Source organism: Drosophila persimilis, unplaced genomic scaffold, assembly GCF_003286085.1.
Source record: "Drosophila persimilis strain 14011-0111.01,24,50 unplaced genomic scaffold, DperRS2 tig00000677-arrow-arrow-pilon, whole genome shotgun sequence".
NCBI lineage: Eukaryota > Metazoa > Arthropoda > Insecta > Diptera > Drosophilidae > Drosophila > Drosophila persimilis.
The window spans coordinates 993,390-1,015,104 of record NW_020825333.1 but is presented as its reverse complement, the minus strand read 5'-3'; the positions used below and the strand labels follow the sequence as shown (position 1 = coordinate 1,015,104).

Below are 21,715 nucleotides of genomic sequence, written 5' to 3'. Positions count from 1 at the left end.
TAAATTACAAAACGAGGGGCAAGGTTGTGAGTTGCTGTGGAAACCGCACCTCTACCTTTATACCCGATACTTAGTTAGTATGGCTCTCCTCCGGCAGACGCCGCTATTATTGAACGACACGACAAAGAGTGCGTGCGAGAGAGACAGAAAATCAGTCTGAGCGTGACGTCGGGCGCTGCGTAGCCACTGCAAATTGATTTGTTCCTTTTGGCTATACAAATTATCCGATCTGATCCAGATTCAGCAATCTGATAGATATGGATGAGATCATCATTTTCTATGATTGTTTTTAGTTTTCTCGAATCTTCAATATTGTGGATGCCACAGATTTTCCTCTTTTGCGGGGCGGAAGGGGGTGGGGCGAAATTTTGAGATATACGTTTAATAGTGAGTTCTAACAGGAGTGTGGATACCAACTTTGGTCTCTCTAGCTTTTATAGTGTCTGAGATCCTTGAACTCATATTTTGCAATAGGCAAAACCGGCCATGAAACCTGTGTGTTAGAGAAAGACAGAACGAGAAAGAATGAAATTGTTTTCTTGATTCTTGCTATAATAATTATACGATCTGGTTCTGATTTTGCATTCTAGAAGATATATTCATCCTCTGCGATTGAACGTTTTCTGTGTTCTCGTATCTTTAAAATTGCGGATTCCCCAGATTTTCGCCCTTTATGACGGCTTGTAACAGTGACATATCACAGAAGTCTAGATATAAAATGTCGGTGCTCTAGCTCTTATAGTCTTTGAGCACTAGGCGCTAATAGGGACGGACAGATAGACAGGGCTCAGTGTACGTGTAAGCGAAAAAGTAGAAATCTCTGGCGTGCTGCATCCGCAGCTTCATGGCTTTGCCCACCCCTATCTCGGCTTGGCCATGCTGATTGAGCGCCGCTCCTCTTCTGCGATACGAAACGGCGTCGGCGCCGTCTTCCGCCCGCTTTGGATCTGGCTGGCTTGAAACCTGCATTCATGAATATACATATGTATATAACTTCAGCTGGCACTTCCAGACTATATGGTCCCATACATTTATTTTGTTTGTCTTGCTCAGTCTATTGGTGGAACTTGATAGAACGAAAAAACCTCGGCCAACCGCAGGGGAGCGATCTCACACTCCCAATTCGAGCCAGACGCTGAAAGATACACTACTTCAGTACCTCCCTTTCACTAGAGAGATATCTTTCTATATAAAATCTAAAACATCTGAAATATATGACCATATGACCAAGAGGTGTCTTGAGTCTAGTTACTTTATACATTTCGACAGATTAAACGGGTAAAGCATTCGACGACTTAAGTTTATGGTGGGTTGGATTTGGCAAGGAAGGTCAATTTATTGTGTGTTGTAATCTGCCAACTACTAGGGTCAACGAGTAACAAAGGTGCAAAAGGGTTGCAGATGTAATAAACAAATTACTTAAACTTTTTTTTTCTTTGCAAATACCAGAGATAATATACATACTTAAGTATTTTTAACATTATACATACTATCTAATTTTAAGCCCTTGCCGAAGAGAAAAATTCCGTAAGCTTTATTTAATAGTTTATTTTATTTATCTAGATTGTTAAATTACATTTTTAGTTTAATTTTTGTTCAGAAAGGCATCCCAAAATAAAGTGCCCCGGAGCTGGGCCCACTTGCAACCTCTATAAAAACCTGCGTGGCTCAGAGTTAAATGACCCAGGATTTGGAGGGTGTGATGTGGGCGATAACTGTCCATGACGCATCATATCAAATGGCGAACTAGAGCGCTGCACGAAGCGGTGATAGTTGCTTTGTGGCAGAGCGTGCTACAATTAATAGAAAATTTTTATTTTATGATAAATACCGAGAAGGAAATACTTACGTGTATGCTTCGCAAGGTCAGTGCACTTGGAACGTTTCCAACTACGCGAGGGCTTGGACCATCCTCCAAATCTAATTGTAAACTTTCTGGCATGTCGTTATTGCTGCCGACGCTACGGCCGCTAGTATTTCCAGTACTATTCGACAAATGAAGCTGACCTAACGATGCGGTGGCCATAGCCACATCCGGCATCATATCTGAAAGATGACTATTTCCAGAGTCCAAAGCACATGCGCCGTTCTCAACACTCATATCCAAGCCAAAGCTATTTCCATGCGAAAATCGAAAGTCCCCTTCAGTTATTAATGCCGGCAGTTGATTTCGTGGACGCGCTGACGCTGAAATACGTGAATAGCTACACTAAAGGCCAGGACCAGAGTTGGCAGCTAAAATACTGGCTACACCAAAAAGACCATTTGATTGCTGACGCGGAAAAGTGAGATTTCGGCTATAATAGGGGTGTACTCCATCGGTGCCACAGATTGATGATGCTGACGATCCCATTGACGAGGACGATAAAAAAGAAGATCCAACGGTTGTGTTTCGCGTAACTGAGCCTGAAAAATTAGAAGAGTTTTTCTAATCAGTTACCGAAAACTTTGGGTGGCTGTAATTTAAATTATTTATTTGGCGGGGCGAAAAACTTGATACGCTCGATCTATTTCAAGGTTGGCGAACAACTGAAGTTTCTTCACAATTCAATCTCTTACTCTAGCTATCCTACGGTGGCAAAGCGGGGCGAATTCGCCAAGAGCGAGAGAGCGAGCTTTTATTGCGCTCCCGCTTTGCCCTAGCCTAACTTACACTAGACTTCATAATTCATAATTCCATCTATAACTAATAATTGTGGCCATGGATGGAAGGTCACGCAACACCGGCCCCGTTGAACGCCTGCATCGGCTTCAACACATTGGGAGCGGCGCTAATTTGTGTATGGGCCGCCGAAAAACCGCTCCAGTGCTAGTCCTTATTTCGACGACCCTGACCATGCCGTCCTCTCCTGCGTGCGTGGCTATGACCCTCCCTACGAGCCACTCCTGAGGCGGCAGATTGTCCTCGGCCACGATGACGAGGTCTCCTTCCTCGAGGTTCGGTTGCTGCTGGTGCCATTTGCCCCGAATTTGCAGCCCCAGGACATATTCGCGGGACCATCGCTGCCAAAACGCTTGCCTGACTGACGAGACAAGTCGCCATCGCCGCAAGCAACTGAGACTCTCCTGGTCCGGAGTCCGCAGTGCTGGGGGGGCGATGAGCGACCCGCCTGTCAGCAGGTGCCCGGGTGTTAGGGCCTCGCCGTCGCTTGGATCTTGGCTGATGGCTCCCAGCGGCCTCGAGTTCATTATGGCCTCGATGCCGACGAGGACTGTGGCGAGCTCTTCGGCGGTTAGGAGCGCGCTGCCTACCGCCCGTAGGAGTAGGCTCTTGGCAGTTTTTACACCTGCCTCCCATAGCCCTCCCATGTGAGGAGCTCGCGGCGGTATGAACGCAAATTCGCATCCGTTTTTTGACGCAAAGTCGCGAATTGCGTCTCCCTGCTCCTTGAGCCTGATCCGCAGAGCGCTGAGATGGCGGCTCGCTCCGACGAAGTTCGTCCCGTTGTCGCAATGAACGACTTGGGGATATCCTCGGCGCCCGACGAACCTTTGAAAAGCCAACAAAAAACAATCAGTGGTTAGATCGGAAACTATTTCTAGGTGAACCGCCTTGGACGCAAAACAAACAAAAAGCGCAATGTATGACTTGTATGGGGGCCTTCCGCGAATTTTCAATGTCGTGTGCACTGGTCCACAAAAATCAACGCCGCAAATTGAAAATGGGCGGAGAGCACGGAGTCGATCTGCGGGTAAATTCCCCATGAGTTGCGTCAGCAATCGAGGCTTGCATTTAAAACAGCGCATACAGGATCGAACTGTCTGACGGCAGACCTCCTGAGCGTTCACTATCCACACGCTCTGTCGAAGGATGCTCACAAGTGCTCGTGGGCCGACATGAAAATTCGAATGGTGCAGATGACGAATATAGCTTCGCACGAATTGCGAGCGCTTAGTCAAAAGCAGAGGAAACTTGGCATCGTATGATATAGGAGCTTTAGCTAGTCGCCCCCCCACTCGCAACAACGAAAAGTTACACCAAGTCCCTGTGTCTTCATGGATGAATGGGTTCAACCGCTGGAGACTAGGACCAATTGTAGATCCTTTCCTAACCTTTTCGATTTCTCCTTGATACTCGTGATGCTGGACGATTTCGACAATTTTATAAAAGGCTTCATTGTATTCGGTCGGTGAGATAGTTTTTTCGAATTTTAGGCTTGGGTCTTTACATTTTCTTATAAAGCGGAACACATACACGAACACTCTAAACAGTTTGAGATGTGACGAGAATCCCTCGATGACATCTAACAGCTCCGAACTTCGCACAGCCGCGGTCAGCCCGACCGCAGTCTTCCTCTTTTCCAGCTGAAGATCATCGGAGTGTTCGAAATGAGCGTTCTTGGGCCAGTTTTCTTCTTCCTCTTTCAGAAATGATGGTCCTTCGAACCAAATTGACTGAACGATTTCGTCGACGTCACAACCTCTTGAGACAATATCTGCTGGGTTCTGTTTCGTGGGTACATGCCGCCACGTAGCATCATCTGACCACTCTTGAATCTCAGCCACTCTATTTGAAACGAAAGTCGACAGCGACGATGGATGAGACCGGATCCAATGGAGAGTTACCTCTGAATCCGACCAATAAACGACTCGTTCAATGGGCACGTTTAATAGGGGCTTGATTCTGTGACAGAGATCTGCGAGAAGGTGAGCGGCACATAACTCAAGCCTTGGGAGCGTTTTGGTCTTGAGCGGCGCTACTTTGGATTTCGAAGTCAACAATGATACTTTTAAACCTTCTGCAGTTCTGCTACGTATATAGACGCACGCTCCATACGCTCTCATGGAGGCGTCAGCAAAGGCATGTATTTGAACCGGTGACATCGGATCGGAATACACAAACCGAGATATGGATATGTCTTCCAATTGAGATAGTGTATTTTTCAACTTATTCCACGCTGTTTCCAAATGCAGCGGGATCGACTCATCCCAATCTAGTTTGTTAAGCCAAAGCTCCTGCAATAGGATCTTGCCTTTTATAACGATAGGACTTAATAAACCTAGGGGGTCAAACAACTTTGATGTCACCGATAGTATGTTCCGTTTTGTCGCTCGGAGACCCATAACTGAATTGTCAATTTTGAACTTAAAGGCATCGTCAGTAGGTAACCATGAGATTCCTAACGCCTTTGTCGACTCTGAATCCGAGATTGTTATGGGTTTGGCTGTGCTCTCAGATGCGGTGATCTCGGGTGAGTTTGAAAACCACTTAGTCAACTCAAACCCTGCGGTCTGAAGAACCTGAGACACTTCGGACTTAATTGCCCTTAGCTCCTCTACGCATGCAGCACCAGTCAACAAGTCATCGACGTAAAAGTCGGACCCAATAACGTTAGCAGCTCTAGGGAATGAGAGCTTCGCAGACTCACTCAACCTTTTCAAACACCGGATAGCTAAGAATGGGGCTGGTCCAGTCCCATAGGTTACAGTGTTGAGCTTGTATAATCTCAAGGATTCAGAAGGGTCTCTTCTCCACACTATGAGCTGAAACTGCCGATCCGCTTCGTTCACCATCACTTGGCGATACATCTTTTTAACATCAGCAGTCAGGGCAAACCTGTGCAGACGGAAACGGAGCAGTGTCGAGTATAATTCCTCTTGAATGGTAGGTCCCACCATCAGAATGTCATTTAAGGCCACCTGTGAGGACGTCTTGGACGAAGCATCGAACACGACTCGGAGCTTGGTAGACGTACTTTGGGGCCTCAGAACACACTGATGAGGGATTACGTAGTGTGGAGTAGACGGAATCGTATTGTCAGTAGGAGACATATGACCTAAGGAGAGGTACTCTTCCATGAATTCCAAGTACATTTTCTTCAACTCAGGGTCACGATGCAATCGTCTTTCAAGCGACAAAAACCGCCGTTTCGCAACCTCAAAGGAGTTTCCTAAACAATTTGGATCTGATTTAAACGGGAGCCTTACTTCGAACCGACCTTATGATAGTACCTGAGTCGTCTTACGATAGTGTTCTTCACATAGCTTGTGCTCAGGTGTGGCAATTTTCTTGGTAGATGGCATTTCTTCCAGTGACCAAAACTTTTTCAAGGTCCTATCGATGGATACTAGCAACTCTTCACTGCAACTCAAACTGTTTGTAATTTGAGGAGCAGAACTCCTGGAAACATATTTTCCCGACACAACCCAACCAAGAAGGGTTTTCTGAAGAGTTGGAAAGTCAGGACCTTGTTTAATTTGACCAACAGCTAATAATTCAAAGAACGATTCTGCTCCAATTAACATATCTATTCTTTGTGGCTTGTAGAAATAAGGGTCTGCCAGTGGTAGGTTCTCTGGGATTCGCCAGTCAGTCACATTCACTGACTGGTCAGGGTGATAACCTGAAATTGATTTCAGGATCCAAAAATCAAAGGAGAACTCACTACCATTTATTCGCGACTTCACCACTGTGTGTATTTTATCCTTTACTTGGGAATTAGATTCACCAATTCCAAGCAAGTTAATACAGGACTCCTCTCTACGGATCTGTAAGCGATTAGCGAGGTCCTCGGTAATGAAATTTGTTTGTGATCCAGAGTCGAGCAGAGCTCTGGCCAGAATGTGTTCACCGCTCTTAGTTCGGACGCTTACGATCGACGTAGCCAGAATTACCCTGTCCAACGCTGTCGCATGCAAAACATGTGACGTGGAAGGTTGATTCTGATTTGATGGAGGAGAAGGACTCTCTTGGGGTGGTGGCAACGCGAGACTATTAGCCGACACTGTGTATCGATGCAATAATGTATGATGTGAGCGGCTGCACACTCGACATTTATTGGCTTTGCATTTTACAACAGCGTGGCCTTTTCGCAGACAATTAATGCATAGGGATGCCGACTTAGCAAACTCAAACCTTTGCATCACCGAGAGACGCGAAAATGAAGGGCAATTTGACACTACATGGTCTCCTGAATTGCAGTAGCTACAAGTTTGCTGAGTTCTACTGTTGGTGGAAGTGGAAGAACAAGCAAATGAACTGCGATTATGTTGCTTGCTTGGCATGACTTTGTCTTGCCTTGGCTTGGTCGATTCTTCAGCAGACAGATGCTGGTATCGACGATTCAAGACTTTCTCAAAGTCGGACCAAAGCGGCAACTTCTCATAAGTAAGCTGTTCATCCCACTTTTGTTTCGTCACTGGGTCGACTCTGTTTAAAACGAGATGAATGAGCATTGCATTCGAAATTGTTGTATCATCTCCGATCGACAGTAACGATCCGTAAATCGACGAAACAGTATCGATTAGAGTTCTTAGAGATGATGCAGATTGATGCGACATTCTCGGCAGATTGAACAATGTGGAAATATTATTCGTGAAAATCAAATAATCGTTGTCATACACTCGTTTTAGGCCAGCCATGGCCTTTTCATAATTTGCCTCGGTGACTTGGAACGCCTTTATTGTTCCTAATGCTTCATCAGAGAGGCACGAAATCAAATGATTAAATTTTTCGATCACCGGTATGCTGTTGTCGCTATGGACTAGTCTTTCAAAAAGGCTAATGAAATTTTTGAATTCCGAGTGTTTACCACTAAATTTGGGTAATGCCAATTTCGGAAGTCTAGCATGAGTTGGGGCTGAAGAAGACACTGGCTTCGTCTCGCTTGCTGCATCAAAGGCGGCGATAAGCGACATTATCTTTCCTTTGGTGACAATTATCAGCTCTTCCAACTCGGCTGCATATGCATCATCACCTGTTATATCCTCGATTTGCTCCTGCAAATGGTTAGCCTTTTCAATTGAAGCATTCAAACAATCTAATCTACATTGTAATTCCGGTAATTGCAAAGGAATCGACCCTTGATCTAATCGATCCTCTAAGCGGCGAATGCTTTTTACTCTACTTTTGAGCTTAATCTTTAAGTCTTCAAGAGTGGGTTTACTTTTTTCTGCCATAATGGTTGTGTTTTTATTTATATATTTATTATTAATATTTTTTTTTTTTTTTTTTAATTTTAAATTTTTGAACGAGAACGATAATCGAAAACGAATTTTAATTGAATGTCGATGCACGAGGTATCAAGGGAAAGAGTTGTTGCAAGTAACAGCCGAAAACAATATACCCGTTAGATACAGGGTAGCGCGTCACTTGGCAAGTAACAGCCGAAAACAATATACCCGTTGGATGTAGGGTAGCACGTCACTTGGCGCACCGTTAAGCTCAAGAGCGGCAACGAAAATTCTCCCAACAAATACAACGCAAGCAGCAGTGGAGAAGCGAAAGCGAAAACGAAATAATGCACCGGTGCTGCTGCTTGTATGTATGTGTGGATATTTTCTATACGCCGTGGCTTGGGTGAACGAACGAACAAACTTTGTTCTAACGACGAGAAAGGTAGAACAAAATAAAATGGGGGGGGGGGGGGGGGGGGGGGCGTTGACAGTGATTGCAGTAAACGAAAGATGTATGTATGTATGTACATATGTATAACTGTTGCGTCCAAATAGCGGTTCACATATGTATGTCTGTTTGGGTCGATATGTATGTATGTATTTATGTTTTTAGTTATATTTATGCAATTAATAACAAAATGCATGCAATCAAGCTCTACTATATATGTATCATACGTCTGTGCCTAGAATTGAAGGCGATGTGCAATGTATTCAGCACAAGACACCTCAAAGAAAGATCTGAATGTCTTTAGCTCAGCCTTCAATTTTCTGCACAAATACCTCTGATTCCTCTTTTGGATTTTTGAATCCAACTGCTACTTTCCTGTCTTTTTCGCAGGGCATCCCTCGGCGGTAGCAGAATTGCACAAAAATTATTGTTGGCGCGACCGACGCGATGATATTTTACAAAAATTGATTGCCGATTGCACACACACACGACGCGGGCAACGAATATGTTTGCATATGTATACTGCAATTTCTTGTGTCACTGTCACTTGTTTTTTGTTGCCTATAATTCACTTTACAGTCCACCCGGGGGCGCCATGAAAAATTAGAAGAGTTTTTCTAATCAGTTACCGAAAACTTTGGGTGGCTGTAATTTAAATTATTTATTTGGCGGGGCGAAAAACTTGATACGCTCGATCTATTTCAAGGTTGGCGAACAACTGAAGTTTCTTCACAATTCAATCTCTTACTCTAGCTATCCTACGGTGGCAAAGCGGGGCGAATTCGCCAAGAGCGAGAGAGCGAGCTTTTATTGCGCTCCCGCTTTGCCCTAGCCTAACTTACACTAGACTTCATAATTCATAATTCCATCTATAACTAATAATTGTGGCCATGGATGGAAGGTCACGCAACAGAGCCAGTAGCCGCTGGTGATGGCGGTGGGCTTTGATCTTCATCTTCAAGCAAATTGTCCTCGCCTTGAGTAGTGGACGCAACTCCACACGGATTTTCTTTGTAAACATCATCACTTTTCTGGCTGGATTGGTGTGAGCTTTCCAGAATATCAGATACTTCATCAGGGACGTTAAACTCTCTCAAGACCCGAAGCCGAATTTGTCGTTCAATTTCATGTTTTGATGAAAGTGGAAGTAGCAATGCACGCTGGCACATAGGTGACTGGCGACGTTTATTTTTGCGTTTACGCATTGCCAATAAAGTTTGGTTATCCGGTGCTGGTATAACAGCCGACCCTACCATCATGTCAATATTTTCATGAATAGCACCACGATTAACAACACTACAAAGTCCATTATTATCCGCTGCATTCATGTGGGACACCATATTCAAGGTATCAGGAATATCTGGCGGGTGTCGCGACCTACGCATACGCATTAGTTCCACCTGGTGGTGAGATGAAGATAATCGATCCTTCAACAAGGCCTTTACTTCCTCAAAATACGGCATAAAGAGACGTGGTCTTACAAAGAGTCCCTGATTACTACCACTACGTATCCAGGCATTGATACGTAAATTTTCTCGTTCATCTCCAATCATATGTGAAGGTGGCGTGCTGACAAGACCTCGACGAATTGCTTGGCCGAGTATCTCACTATGTGGTGGTAGAACATGGTCTATGCGCATGGTCTTCTGCGATGATGTCTCGCAGCTCTACATCACTCAAATCACGTTTTTTTACGCCCTTGCGAGCAACTGAGTGAGCTGTGTGTGACAACAAGTTTGGTTCACGATCTTCCATACGGCGAATGAGCTCCTGTTCTCCCCATTTAAGAACAGCCTGCAGAATCTCTAGCTCAGAAGCTTGTAAAAAATTACTCTGCAGAACATGTAACAGTTGCTTTTTATCTAGTTGGTGCAGGACAGGTGAGGTGCTAATAATGGTAAATTCTTCTCGTAGGTACTGACATGCTTGTCTAAACACCCACGCGGAGCCATGGAGTTGGCAACCCCACTTTAAAATTGTTGGTAAAGTATCAAGGGACAGCTACTCGAGTATTAAATCCTCACAGCCTTGCGCCAAAATATCAATCTCTAAAAACCGACCAATCTGGTAAAGCTGCATAGCTTCCTCTAGTGTCGTTGGACGCACTCTTCCTGTGTTGTTTAAGGCATGCAGTTCCCCTAGTGATCCTGCCGACGTACCCGATCCAACAGCGCGTAAAATCAGTGTCAAATCAATAATGTCCAGGTTAACGGTATAATATTTCGTCTAATACAATTCGCGTGGGCACGTGAAAGGAACGTTTAACGCACTCATCAATGTTTACAAATTATCAATACATCAATTAAATTACAAAACGAGGGGCAACGTTTTGAGTTGCTGCGGAGACCGCAACTATACCTATTACCCGATACTTAGTCAGTATGGCTCTCCTCCGGCAGACGCCGCTATTATTGAACGACACGACAAAGAGTGCGTGCGAGAGAGACAGAAAATCAGTTTGAGCGCGACGTCAGACGCTGCGTAGCCACTGCAAATTGATTTGTTCCTTTTGGCTATACAAATTATCCGATCTGATCCAGATTCAGCAATCTGTTAGATATGGATGAGATCATCATTTTCTATGATTGTTTTTAGTTTTCTCGAATCTTCAATATTGTGGATGCCACAGATTTTCCTCTTTTGTGGGGGCGGAAGGTGGTGGGGCGAGATATACGTTTAATAGTGAGTTCTAACAGGAGTGTGGATACCAAATTTGGTTACTCTAGCGTTAATAGTCTCTGAGATTTGTGAATATCCCCAGATTTTCGTCCTTTGCGGGGGCGAAAGGGGGTGTGGCGAAATTTTGAAACAAACTCGTCTCGGTCCGATATCTTGGGAGTGTGGATACCAAATTTGGTTGCTCTAGCTTTTATAGTCTCTGAGATCTAGGCGCTAATGTTTTACTCTAAGCAAAGCCGCCTATGCTACGTGTGTGTTAGAGAGAGACACGGCGAGAAAAAATGAAATTGTTTTCTTGATGCTGGCTATAATAAAATTACGATCCAATTCAGATTCTGCAGTCTAAAAGATATAGTCATTCTCTACGATTCTGCGTTTTTGGTTTTCTCATATTTTTAAAATTGTGGATGCCACAGATTTGCGTCCTTTGTGGAGGCGGAAGTGGGCGGGGCGAAGTTTTGAAATATTTTTGTAGCAGTGACATATCACAGAAGTCTGGATTCAAAACATAGTTGCTCTAGCTCTTATAGTCTTTGAGCACTAGGCGCTAATAGGGACGGACAGACGGACGGACGGACAGACGGACAGACAGACAGGGCTCAATCGACTCGGCTATTGATGCTGATCAAGAATATATATACTTTATGGGGTCGGAAACGATTCCTTCTGGACGTTAGGTTAGGTTAGGTTCAGGCGGTAGCCTGGGAGAGTGATGAAACCCTCCCAAGCTCACTTGGACCTATAGAAGGTCCGTTGTGGTGCCGCATGGGCGTGTGCCCCTTCCCAGTGCCTAGAAACCGTGGAGAAACAGGCTGTTGCAAATTAAGGGCAGTCCCATCCGGAGGCTTGGATGAATCTGGACAAGGTCCCCGGTTTGATTTCGGACAGGTCCGAAATGTCTGTTAGGAAAGCAGCCCCGAGAAAACGAAGACGACGATTTCCAAGGGCTGGGCAGTGGCAGAAGAAGTGGGGGACCGATTCCTCTTCTTCCTCGTCGCGACAGCTCCTGCAGAAGTCGTTATGAGGGATTGACAGTCTAGAGGCATGAGTGCCAATCTGCCAGTGTCCCGTAATGGCTCGAGTAACTGCAGAGCACTGTGCTCTGCTGAGCCTATACAGCTCGGCTGAGCGCTTCTTCGATCGATATGGCCATATCAATCTTGAGATTTTACAGGAAGCTGTTTGCTGCCATCTCCTATTGGCATTTTGCTCGAACAATTCGTGCGTGCGGAGCCTGCACGTAGCCAGAGGCATCGCTACCTGCTCCCTCTCCATAAGGAGAGGAATTGTAGTACCCTGCCTTGCTAGCTCGTCGGCGGCGTCGTTCCCCTCGATGTCCCTATGGCCTGGGACCCATATAAGAAAGAGGTCTAACTGATCTGCGATCTCGTGCAGAGACCTGCGGCAGTCATTTACAGTCGCTGAGTTCGACGATATTGAGCCTAGAGCTTTAATAGCTGCTTGGCTGTCCGAGAAAACGCACACTAAGTGCGTGTCTAGAAATAGTTTGGAGACGATGGAAATGGCCTCCTTGATGGCTACAACCTCCGCTTGGAACACACTGCAGTGGTCCGGGAGCCTGAAGCAATGACTGATGTTCAGCTCGCTGCAGTAGACTCCGCCTCCCACGCGGCCGTCTAACTTTGAGCCATCAGTGTAGAAGTGAACCGCATTTGCGGGTTCTGGTTCGCCCATCTCCCAGTCCTCCCTAAGTGGGATTGATACCTGGAAAGGAGTCGAGAGGTGATCACTAGGGACACAATAATCTGTCCTCTCTGGTAATTGCGGGTGTCTCGTCAGGATTCCCGAGTGCCCGACCGCGGACGCTTTCCACAGTCTGGCTTCTCTCATTCTGAGTGCGGAAAGTGTTGCCACTTTCTTTCCCATGAGATCTATGGGGAGGAGGTCCAGCACAGTATCCAGGGCTTCCCCTGGAGTAGTGCGTAGCCCGCCAGTTATGCATAGCTCTGCCATGCGTTGAACTCTGCTGAGTTTGTTGAGGCATGTCCTTTTGTCTAAGGCTGGCCACCATACTACCGCTCCATAGAGCATGATCGGTCGTATGATGGTGGTGTAAAGCCACCGAACTATATAGGGGGTCATTCCCCATCTCAGTCCGATGGCTTTCCTGCAAGTATAGAGGGCTACTGTGGCCTTCTTTACTCTATCCTCTATGCTCAATTTCCAATCGAGCTTTCTATCGAGGATTAGACCAAGATACTTGGCGTTGTTGCTGAAGATTAGCGCTTCCCCACATAGTCTTGGGGGAATCAGTGCCGGGACTTTGTACTTCCTAGTGAAGAGCACCAGTTCCGTTTTAGACGGGTTGACGCCTAACCCGCATTTGTCTGCCCATTTTGACATCTTCATGAGAGTGCTTGTCAGGCACTCACACAGCGTCTGCGGGAATTTACCCGAGAATGCTATAGCAACATCGTCCGCATACGCCACCACGCGGCAGCCACCCCCCTCTATCTCCCGCAGCAGTTCGTTCACTGCCACGTTCCATAGGAGGGGCGAGAGGACTCCGCCCTGCGGGGTGCCTCTACTGACAAATCTGGTGGACGTTGACGTCCCCAGTGATGCCTCAACCGTCCTGCATTGTAGCATCTGATCGATCAGGCTCACCGTCCGGGAGTCAACCCCCAGTTCCGTCAGTGCACCCGTGATGGCGGTCGGTAGGATGTTATTAAAGGCGCCTTCTATGTCCAGGAAGGCTACCAGGGTGTATTCCTTACAGTTGAGGGACGCTTCTATGATCGATGTGATCGTGTGTAGGGCCGTTTCGGTGGATCTTCCTTTCCGATAGGCATGCTGGGAGTCTGAGAATAGACTAGGCGGAATATTTACCGTGAGATGCATCCCCAAAAGCCGTTCCATCGTCTTCAGAAGGAAGGACGATAGACTTATGGGTCTGAAATCTTTGGGGGCAGTGTGCGAGGGCTTGCCTGCCTTGGGGATGAAGACGACTTTGGTATGAAGCCAGGTTTCCGGGATATATCCATGGGAGAAGATTCCCTCATATATCCTTTTGAGCCAATTAGTGCCTTTTTGTCCAGCGTGAATCAGTTGGGCAGGGATGATGCCATCTGGTCCCGCGGATTTGTATGGTTTGAAGCTTTTTATTGCCCAGGAAATGTTCTCCTGGCTTAGCAGGTTCATGATACCACTTGAGGCAACGGAGGGAGCCGCGATGTAGTGTGGTCTGTTTTCATCGCAGCCGGGAAAGTGGGTGTTAAGGAGAAGATTTAGCGACTCATTACTGGACGTTGTCCATGATTGGTCGGCGTTCTTCAGGTAGCCCAGAGTGGGTGTAGTCTTCGAGAGAACTTTGCGCAAGCGCGAGGCTTCCGAGTTATTCTCAATGTCGCTACAGAACTTACGCCATGAGGCGCGTTTGGCTTTCCTCAGTTCTTTATTGTAAACTGACAGACTGGCCTTGTAATCGGCCCAGTTCTGCTCAGCGTTTTCGGCCTTAGCTTTATTGAAGAGTCTTCGGGAGGCTTTCCGGAGTTCCCTCAGTTTCGGATTCCACCATTCAGGTTTCTTCCGGCCTCTGCTCTTGCTAGAGGGGCAGGATTTATCGAGCGCCTCATTGCAGGCGTCGGTAAATAGTTTAACAAGATGAGTCGTGGCTTCCCTGGAGATCTCCTCCTCAGGTGGAGTCTCAGGGAGAACACGACAGAGATGGTCTGAGTACCGAGCCCAGTTTGTCCGCCTAAGGTTCCGAAATTGAGCTGGTCTCGGTAGTGAAAAAGAGAATACGGTTTCCACGTACCTGTGGTCCGAGAAGGAGTGCTCTTCCAGGACCCTCCAGGATACGATGTTCCCGTGTAGCTCATGAGAGGCAAGTGTGAGGTCCAGGACCTCCTTGCGGTTTTTAATAATGAAGGTGGGATCACTCCCCCTATTTAAAAGGACCATCTGAGTGGTCAGTAAATAGTTGAAAAGGTACTCACCCCTTTCGTTGGTGTCAGTGCTTCCCCACTGGCAGTGGTGTGCGTTGGCGTCGCACCCTACGATTAGGCCGGTGTCCTTGGCCTCGCAGTCTGTGATTAGCGCCCTGAGCGCCTGTGGAGGGGGGTCTGGTTGGTCGTGACCCATGTACGTGGAGCAGATTCTCAGTGAGCACCCCTGGCCTTCGAGGCTCACTGCTGTTTGGTCTTCATTACTGAAATTTGGGAGCAAAAATAAGTGCAAATCTCTTTTTGCAAGGATGCAGGTGCGAGTTTTACCTGCGGAGTAAGCTACGTATAGCTTATAGTCAGGAGTCCTCAGACCGGAGACCCTGTTTCCGAGGATCCAGGGCTCCTGAATGAGGACTATGTCGGCTCCACCCTTGGCTAGGTGGAGCAGGAGAGCAGCGCATGCTGCCTTACAATGGTGGAGGTTTATCTGCAGGAGTATCAGTGACATTCCTGAGGTCCACCTCCACCATTGTCCTGTCGTGGTCGCTCTCCGAAGAGTCCAACTCCTCCGCGACCCCGATGTGTTTGAGATCCCTAGTGAGATCGCTCACGTCTGAGACGTAACCATCTAAGATGTCATCCGACACCACTGATGCCACGTCTGACACCGCAGGCTTGATCTCCATACTAGGGATCTCCGGGGGCTCCAGGTCTGGCTCGACCGTCGGCTGCATGCCTTTGGAGTCGGACTTGTACGGTACTACGACTACTTTCTTGTAGCCGTAGTCCACAGCGCCCTCCGTGTCGTGGAGAAGTCTGACCGACTCCTCGTTCAGGACGAGGATAATTTGGCGCCTCTGCCCGTTGCTCTCCTCTACTTTGGCCACCTTCCAATCGGCTGTGGGAAGGTGGGGGTTGCAGACCTGCAGAATCCGGAGAATCTTATCCGGCTCTGCAGGCTTCGCTGAGACCCACGCTCTGGCCCTCGGCTTGCTGGGGATGTCCTCCCACTTCACGACCTCCAGCTGGGCTCCTGGGTAGACCTCCTTGAGCGACGCTACCGCCTTCGCGTAGAGGGCCGCCGAGCGAGCATCTTGGCAGGCGATGGCTTTCACCCTGCCTTGGTGCCACCCGGCGTCCTCACACTTGGGCGGTGGTCCTCCATTCTCCTCCAACTCCTGGAGGAAACGGTCTTGGAGCTCGTTTTCCACGAGGTGCCACTTGTCCCTAGGGATCTGCCCGTCTTTAGAGCCCCTGTCTAGGACTCCAATCAGGGTTTTTCCCCTCGCCACCTCGGCAAACGAGCGGTTGCTCAATGTCTTTGTCCTCTTGGCCTGTTGGACTTGTGTGGCGGTGTCCTCCGCCGAGCGTTGCCGCTTGCTTGGGGCCTTGGCTGTGGCCTTGCCAGCTTTGGCTGGCTGGTAGTCGGGCAGGACTGTCTTGGCCCATCGCCGCGATTCGATTCCCTGGGCAGACGCCAGGAACACCGGGTCGTCGTTGCCCAGGATGAAGGCCGCACGTCTTTTGTCCTGAAACTTGGGCCTATCTTTCGAGGCAGAGGCGCCGCCTGCCGGGGTTGTCAAGGGGTTCCCGGTCCCAAGGGGTCCGCCAGCCGCGATATCGCTCTGCATGGTCGCCCCCCCGGTAACCGGGTCGCCCTTGGGGCCCCCCGACGTGGATTGGCCTCACAGCGCCTGCTGCCTCGAGACGGTGGACCGACTTAGTCTCCTTCCCCGTCTTTTTGGGCACTGGTTTCCCAGATGCGTTTGTAGAGGGATGGTCTTTTCCCTCCGGCACTTTAGGAGGAGTGCCGTGCTCCTTTGCGGTGTTTTTTGTGTTTATGTTTAAATTTGGCATATTTGGTCCCACGAGTAGGCGGGAAGGGGTTAGTCGCCCGAGGCATAGCCCGCGTGCCCCGGGAAGCCTTATTAAAACTGGAGGTCGGCAGGTATCCAGAGTCCGCATATAAGCGACCGAGCACCCCCTCGGCCATGCATCCCTCGGCATATGACAGTGTCACCTTGGATTGGGGTTATTTCACTGAGAGTTTTCTTCTCTCCGCCCGACTACAATTAGCCAGCATCCTGGCAGAGACATGACCGTACCAGGACCTGTTTCCAGCCGCCCTCACGGGGAGAGTATAGTCGCACTTCCGCCGGTGTGTACAGTTACGGCGGGTGCCGGTTCGCTCGTGCCCACCTGTATCCTATGACGCGGAGCACAGTCGCCTTGGATCCAGGGCAAGCCATGAACCCGAGGCGCCCGTGCCCCTTTCCGAGTCTACAGTTGTGACGAGCCGACCCGACATCCGTTTATCCCACTATAGCACCCGACGGCTGACGGCCCTTCTGGACGTTACACACATCCATTTTCACCAAAAATCTAATATACCCCAATACTCGTTTTGAGTATCGGGTATAAAAAAATGAGGGGGAACGTTTTGAGTTGCTGCGGACACCGCAACTCTACCTTTATACCCGATACTTAGTCAGTATGGCTCTCCTCCGGCAGGCGCCGCTATTATTGAACGACACGACAAAGAGTGCGTGCGAGAGAGACAGAAAATCAGTCTGAGCGTGACGTCGGGCGCTGCGTAGCCACTGCAAATTGATTTGTTCCTTTTGGCTATACAAATTATCCGATCTGATCCAGATTCAGCAATCTGATAGATATGGATGAGATCATCATTTTCTATGATTGTTTTTAGTTTTCTCGAATCTTCAATATTGAGGATGCCACAGATTTTCCTCTTTTGCGGGGCGGAAGGGGGTGGGGCGAGATATACGATTAATAGTGAGTTCTAACAGGAGTGTGGATACCAACTTTGGTCTCTCTAGCTTTTATAGTGTCTGAGATCCTTGAACTCATATTTTGCAATAGGCAAAATCGGCCATGAAACCTGTGTGTTAGAGAAAGACAGAACGAGAAAGAATGAAATTGTTTTCTTGATTCTTGCTATAATAATTATACGATCTGGTTCTGATTTTGCATTCTAGAAGATATATTCATCCTCTGCGATTGAACGTTTTCTGTGTTCTCGTATCTTTAAAATTGCGGATTCCCCAGATTTTCGCCCTTTATGACGGCTTGTAACAGTGACATATCACAGAAGTCTAGATATAAAATGTCGGTGCTCTAGCTCTTATAGTCTTTGAGCACTAGGCGCTAATAGGGACGGACAGACAGACAGGGCTCAGTGTACGTGTAAGCGAAAAAGTAGAAATCTCTGGCGTGCTGCATCCGCAGCTTCATGGCTTTGCCCACCCCTATCTCGGCTTGGCCATGCTGATCGAGCGCCGCTCCTCTTCTGCGATACGAAACGGCGTCGGCGCCGTCTTCCGTCCGCTTTGGATCTGGCTGGCTTGAAACCTGCATTCATGAATATACATATGTATATAACTTCAGCTGGCACTTCCAGACTATATGGTCCCATACATTTATTTTGTTTGTCTTGCTCAGTCTATTGGTGGAACTTGATAGAACGAAAAAACCTCGGCCAACCGCAGGGGAGCGATCTCACACTCCCAATTCGAGCCAGACGCTGAAAGATACACTACTTCAGTACCTCCCTTTCACTAGAGAGATATCTTTCTATATAAAATCTAAAACATCTGAAATATATGACCATATGACCAAGAGGTGTCTTGAGTCTAGTTACTTTATACATTTCGACAGATTAAACGGGTAAAGCATTCGACGACTTAAGTTTATGGTGGGTTGGATTTGGCAAGGAAGGTCAATTTATTGTGTGTTAACAAAGGTGCAAAAGGGTTGCAGATGTAATAAACAAATTACTTAAACTTTTTTTTTCTTTGCAAATACCAGAGATAATATACATACTTAAGTATTTTTAACATTATACATACTATCTAATTTTAAGCCCTTGCCGAAGAGAAAAATTCCGTAAGCTTTATTTAATAGTTTATTTTATTTATCTAGATTGTTAAATTACATTTTTAGTTTAATTTTTGTTCAGAAAGGCATCCCAAAATAAAGTGCCCCGGATCTGGGCCCACTTGCAACCTCTATAAAAACCTGCGTGGCTCAGAGTTAAATGACCCAGGATTTGGAGGGTGTGATGTGGGCGATAACTGTCCATGACGCATCATATCAAATGGCGAACTAGAGCGCTGCACGAAGCGGTGATAGTTGCTTTGTGGCAGAGCGTGCTACAATTAATAGAAAATTTTTATTTTATGATAAATACCGAGAAGGAAATACTTACGTGTATACTTCGCAAGGTCAGTGCACTTGGAACGTTTCCAACTACGTGAGGGTTTGGACCATCCCCCAAATCTACTTGTAAACTTTCTGGCATGTTGTTATTGCTGCCGACGCTTCGCCCGTTAGTATTTCCAGTACTATTCGACAAATGGAGCTGACCTAACGATGCGGTGGCCATTCTCCGCCGTTCTCAACAATCATATCCAAGCCTAAGCTATTTCCATGTGGAAATCGAAAGTCCCCTTCAGTTATTAATGCCGGCAGTTCATTTCGTGGACGCGCTGACGATGAAATACGTGCATAGCTACACTAAAGCGCAGGACCAGAGTTGGTTGCTAAAATACTGGCTACACCAAAAAGACCATTTGATTGGTGACGCGGAAAAGTGAGATTTCGGCTATAATAGGGGTGTACTCCATCGGTGCCACAGATTTATGATGGTGACGATCCCATTGACGACGACGATAAAAAAGAAGATCCAACGGTTGTGTTTCGCGGAACTGAGCCAGTAGCCGCTGGTGATGGCGGTGGGCTTTGATCTTCATCTTCAAGCAAATTGTCTTCGCTTTGAGTAGTGGACGCAACTCCACACGGATTTTCTTTGTGAACATCATAGCTTTTCTGGCTGATACTTCATCAGGGAGGTTAAACTCTCTCACGACCCGAAGCCGAATTTGTCGTTCAATTTCATGTTTTGATGAAAGTGGCAGTAGCAATGCACGCTGGCACATAGGTGACTGGCGAAGTTTATTTTCGCGTTTACGCATTGCCAATAAAGTTTGGTTATCCGGTGCTGGTATAACATCCGACCCTACCATCATGTCAATATTTTCATGAATAGCACCACGATTAATAACACTACAAAGTCCATTATTATCCGCTGCATTCATGTGGGACACCATATTCAAGGTATCAGGAATATCTGGCGGGTGTCGCGACCTACTAATACGCATTAGTTTCACCTGGTGGTGAGATGAAGATAATCGATCCTTCAACAAAGAGTCCCTGATTACTACCACTACGTATTCAGGCATTGATACGTAAATTTTCTCCAATCATATATGAAGGTGGAGTGCTGACAAGATCTCTACGAATTGCTTGGCAGAGTATCTCACTATGAGGTGGTAAAACATGGTCTATGCGCACTAACGGCAATAATTCTGCGATGATGTCTCGCAACTCTACATCACTCAAATCACAAAAAGTTTGGTTCACGATCTTCCATACGGCTAATGAGCTCCTGTTCGCCACATTTAAGAACAGCCTGCAGAATCTCTAGCTTAGGTTAAGTTATGTTAACCCGGACGGCCCTCAGCGGGGCCACGCATAGGCCAATCTGGCCCTTAGTTATCCGGATAGGGGGGTGTATGAACCGTCGCGGGAGTGTTTATGTTGTTTTAAAGTCCCCGAGAATCGAGGTGTTTTTAGCATAGGCCAGCAGTTCCTGTGGCCTTCTGCCTGGAATATGCTGCATTGGTCCGGTAGCTTATACGACAGCCTTATCTCAGGGTCTGTACAGTATAGGCCCGCTCCTACTCCTCCGTCCATCTTGAAGCCGTCAGTGTATATATTGAGGTGCTTAGTTTGGTCCCTTCCAATTTTCCAGTCTTCAGGTCCCAAAGATGTGGTTGTTTTGACGTCAAGGAAAGTTTGGGGGGTCATGTAATCAGTTGATCTGGTCATGTCCCTGCCAATTGAACTGTGCCCGTATCCTTGTATCGATAGATTTCCAGATACTATAAGGCGTTGTGCTGCCTTTCCCGCAATCAGGCGAGCGAGTTTATGTCCAGGGGGTCGATTCCGAGTACAGTTTCGTGTGCTTTTGTTGGGGTTGACCTCAGCGCCGTGTAATACAGAGCAGAGCCTGTCGCTGAGTCTTTTCCATAAGCTTATGGTATGTCTTCTTTTCAGAAGCCTGCCACCACACTAAGGCTCCATACAGCAGAGTTGGTCGCACCACCGAGATGTAGATCCAGTGCATTAGAGCAGCTGACAGGCCCCATGTGCTGCTGAGCATCTTCTTGGATGCATAAAGCGCAATGGTAGCCTTCCTCACCCTTTCCACTACATTGGGCCTCCATGCCAGTTTGCTGTCCAGTACTGTGCCTAGGTATTTCACCTGTGATTTTGGAGTCAGCCTAGCTTGGTCAATTTTCGGGGGGGTCCATATCGGTACCTTGTACCTCTTGGTAAAGAGGATGAGGTCCGTCTTGTCCGCGTTGATACTGAGTCCTACCTCTTCCGCCCACTCACGTATCTCCCTGAGTGTACGTTCCATTAAGGAGCTGAGGGTCGATGGACAAACACCCGTAATAAGTATGCTTATGTCGTCTGCATAAGCTGTTATTTTTGGGGCCTTCCTCTCAAATCCCTTAATGAGGTCGTCGACCACCAAATTCCACAGTAGTGGCGACAGGACTCCACCCTGAGGTGTGCCTCTGTGTGCCCCCTTTACCATGGAAGCAGTGCCCCACTCCGATTGCACCCGTCTACAACTTAGGAGGTTTTTGATCCAGACGTTGATTGCAGGGTGTATGTTATTGGCTTCTAGGCGACTTGT

General features: G+C 47.3%; 1 protein-coding gene across 1 annotated transcript; it reads right to left on the bottom strand.

The window, feature by feature from the left end:
• Positions 1 to 1,649: 1,649 nt before the first annotated feature.
• LOC113566373 lies at positions 1,650 to 19,973 on the bottom strand. Its single transcript, XM_026991672.1, is given in 4 exon segments — positions 1,650 to 1,793; positions 1,850 to 2,406; positions 9,261 to 9,414; positions 19,788 to 19,973. Coding segments are annotated over 4 exon segments (1,041 nt in total).
• Between the last annotated feature and the right edge of the window lie 1,742 nt (positions 19,974 to 21,715).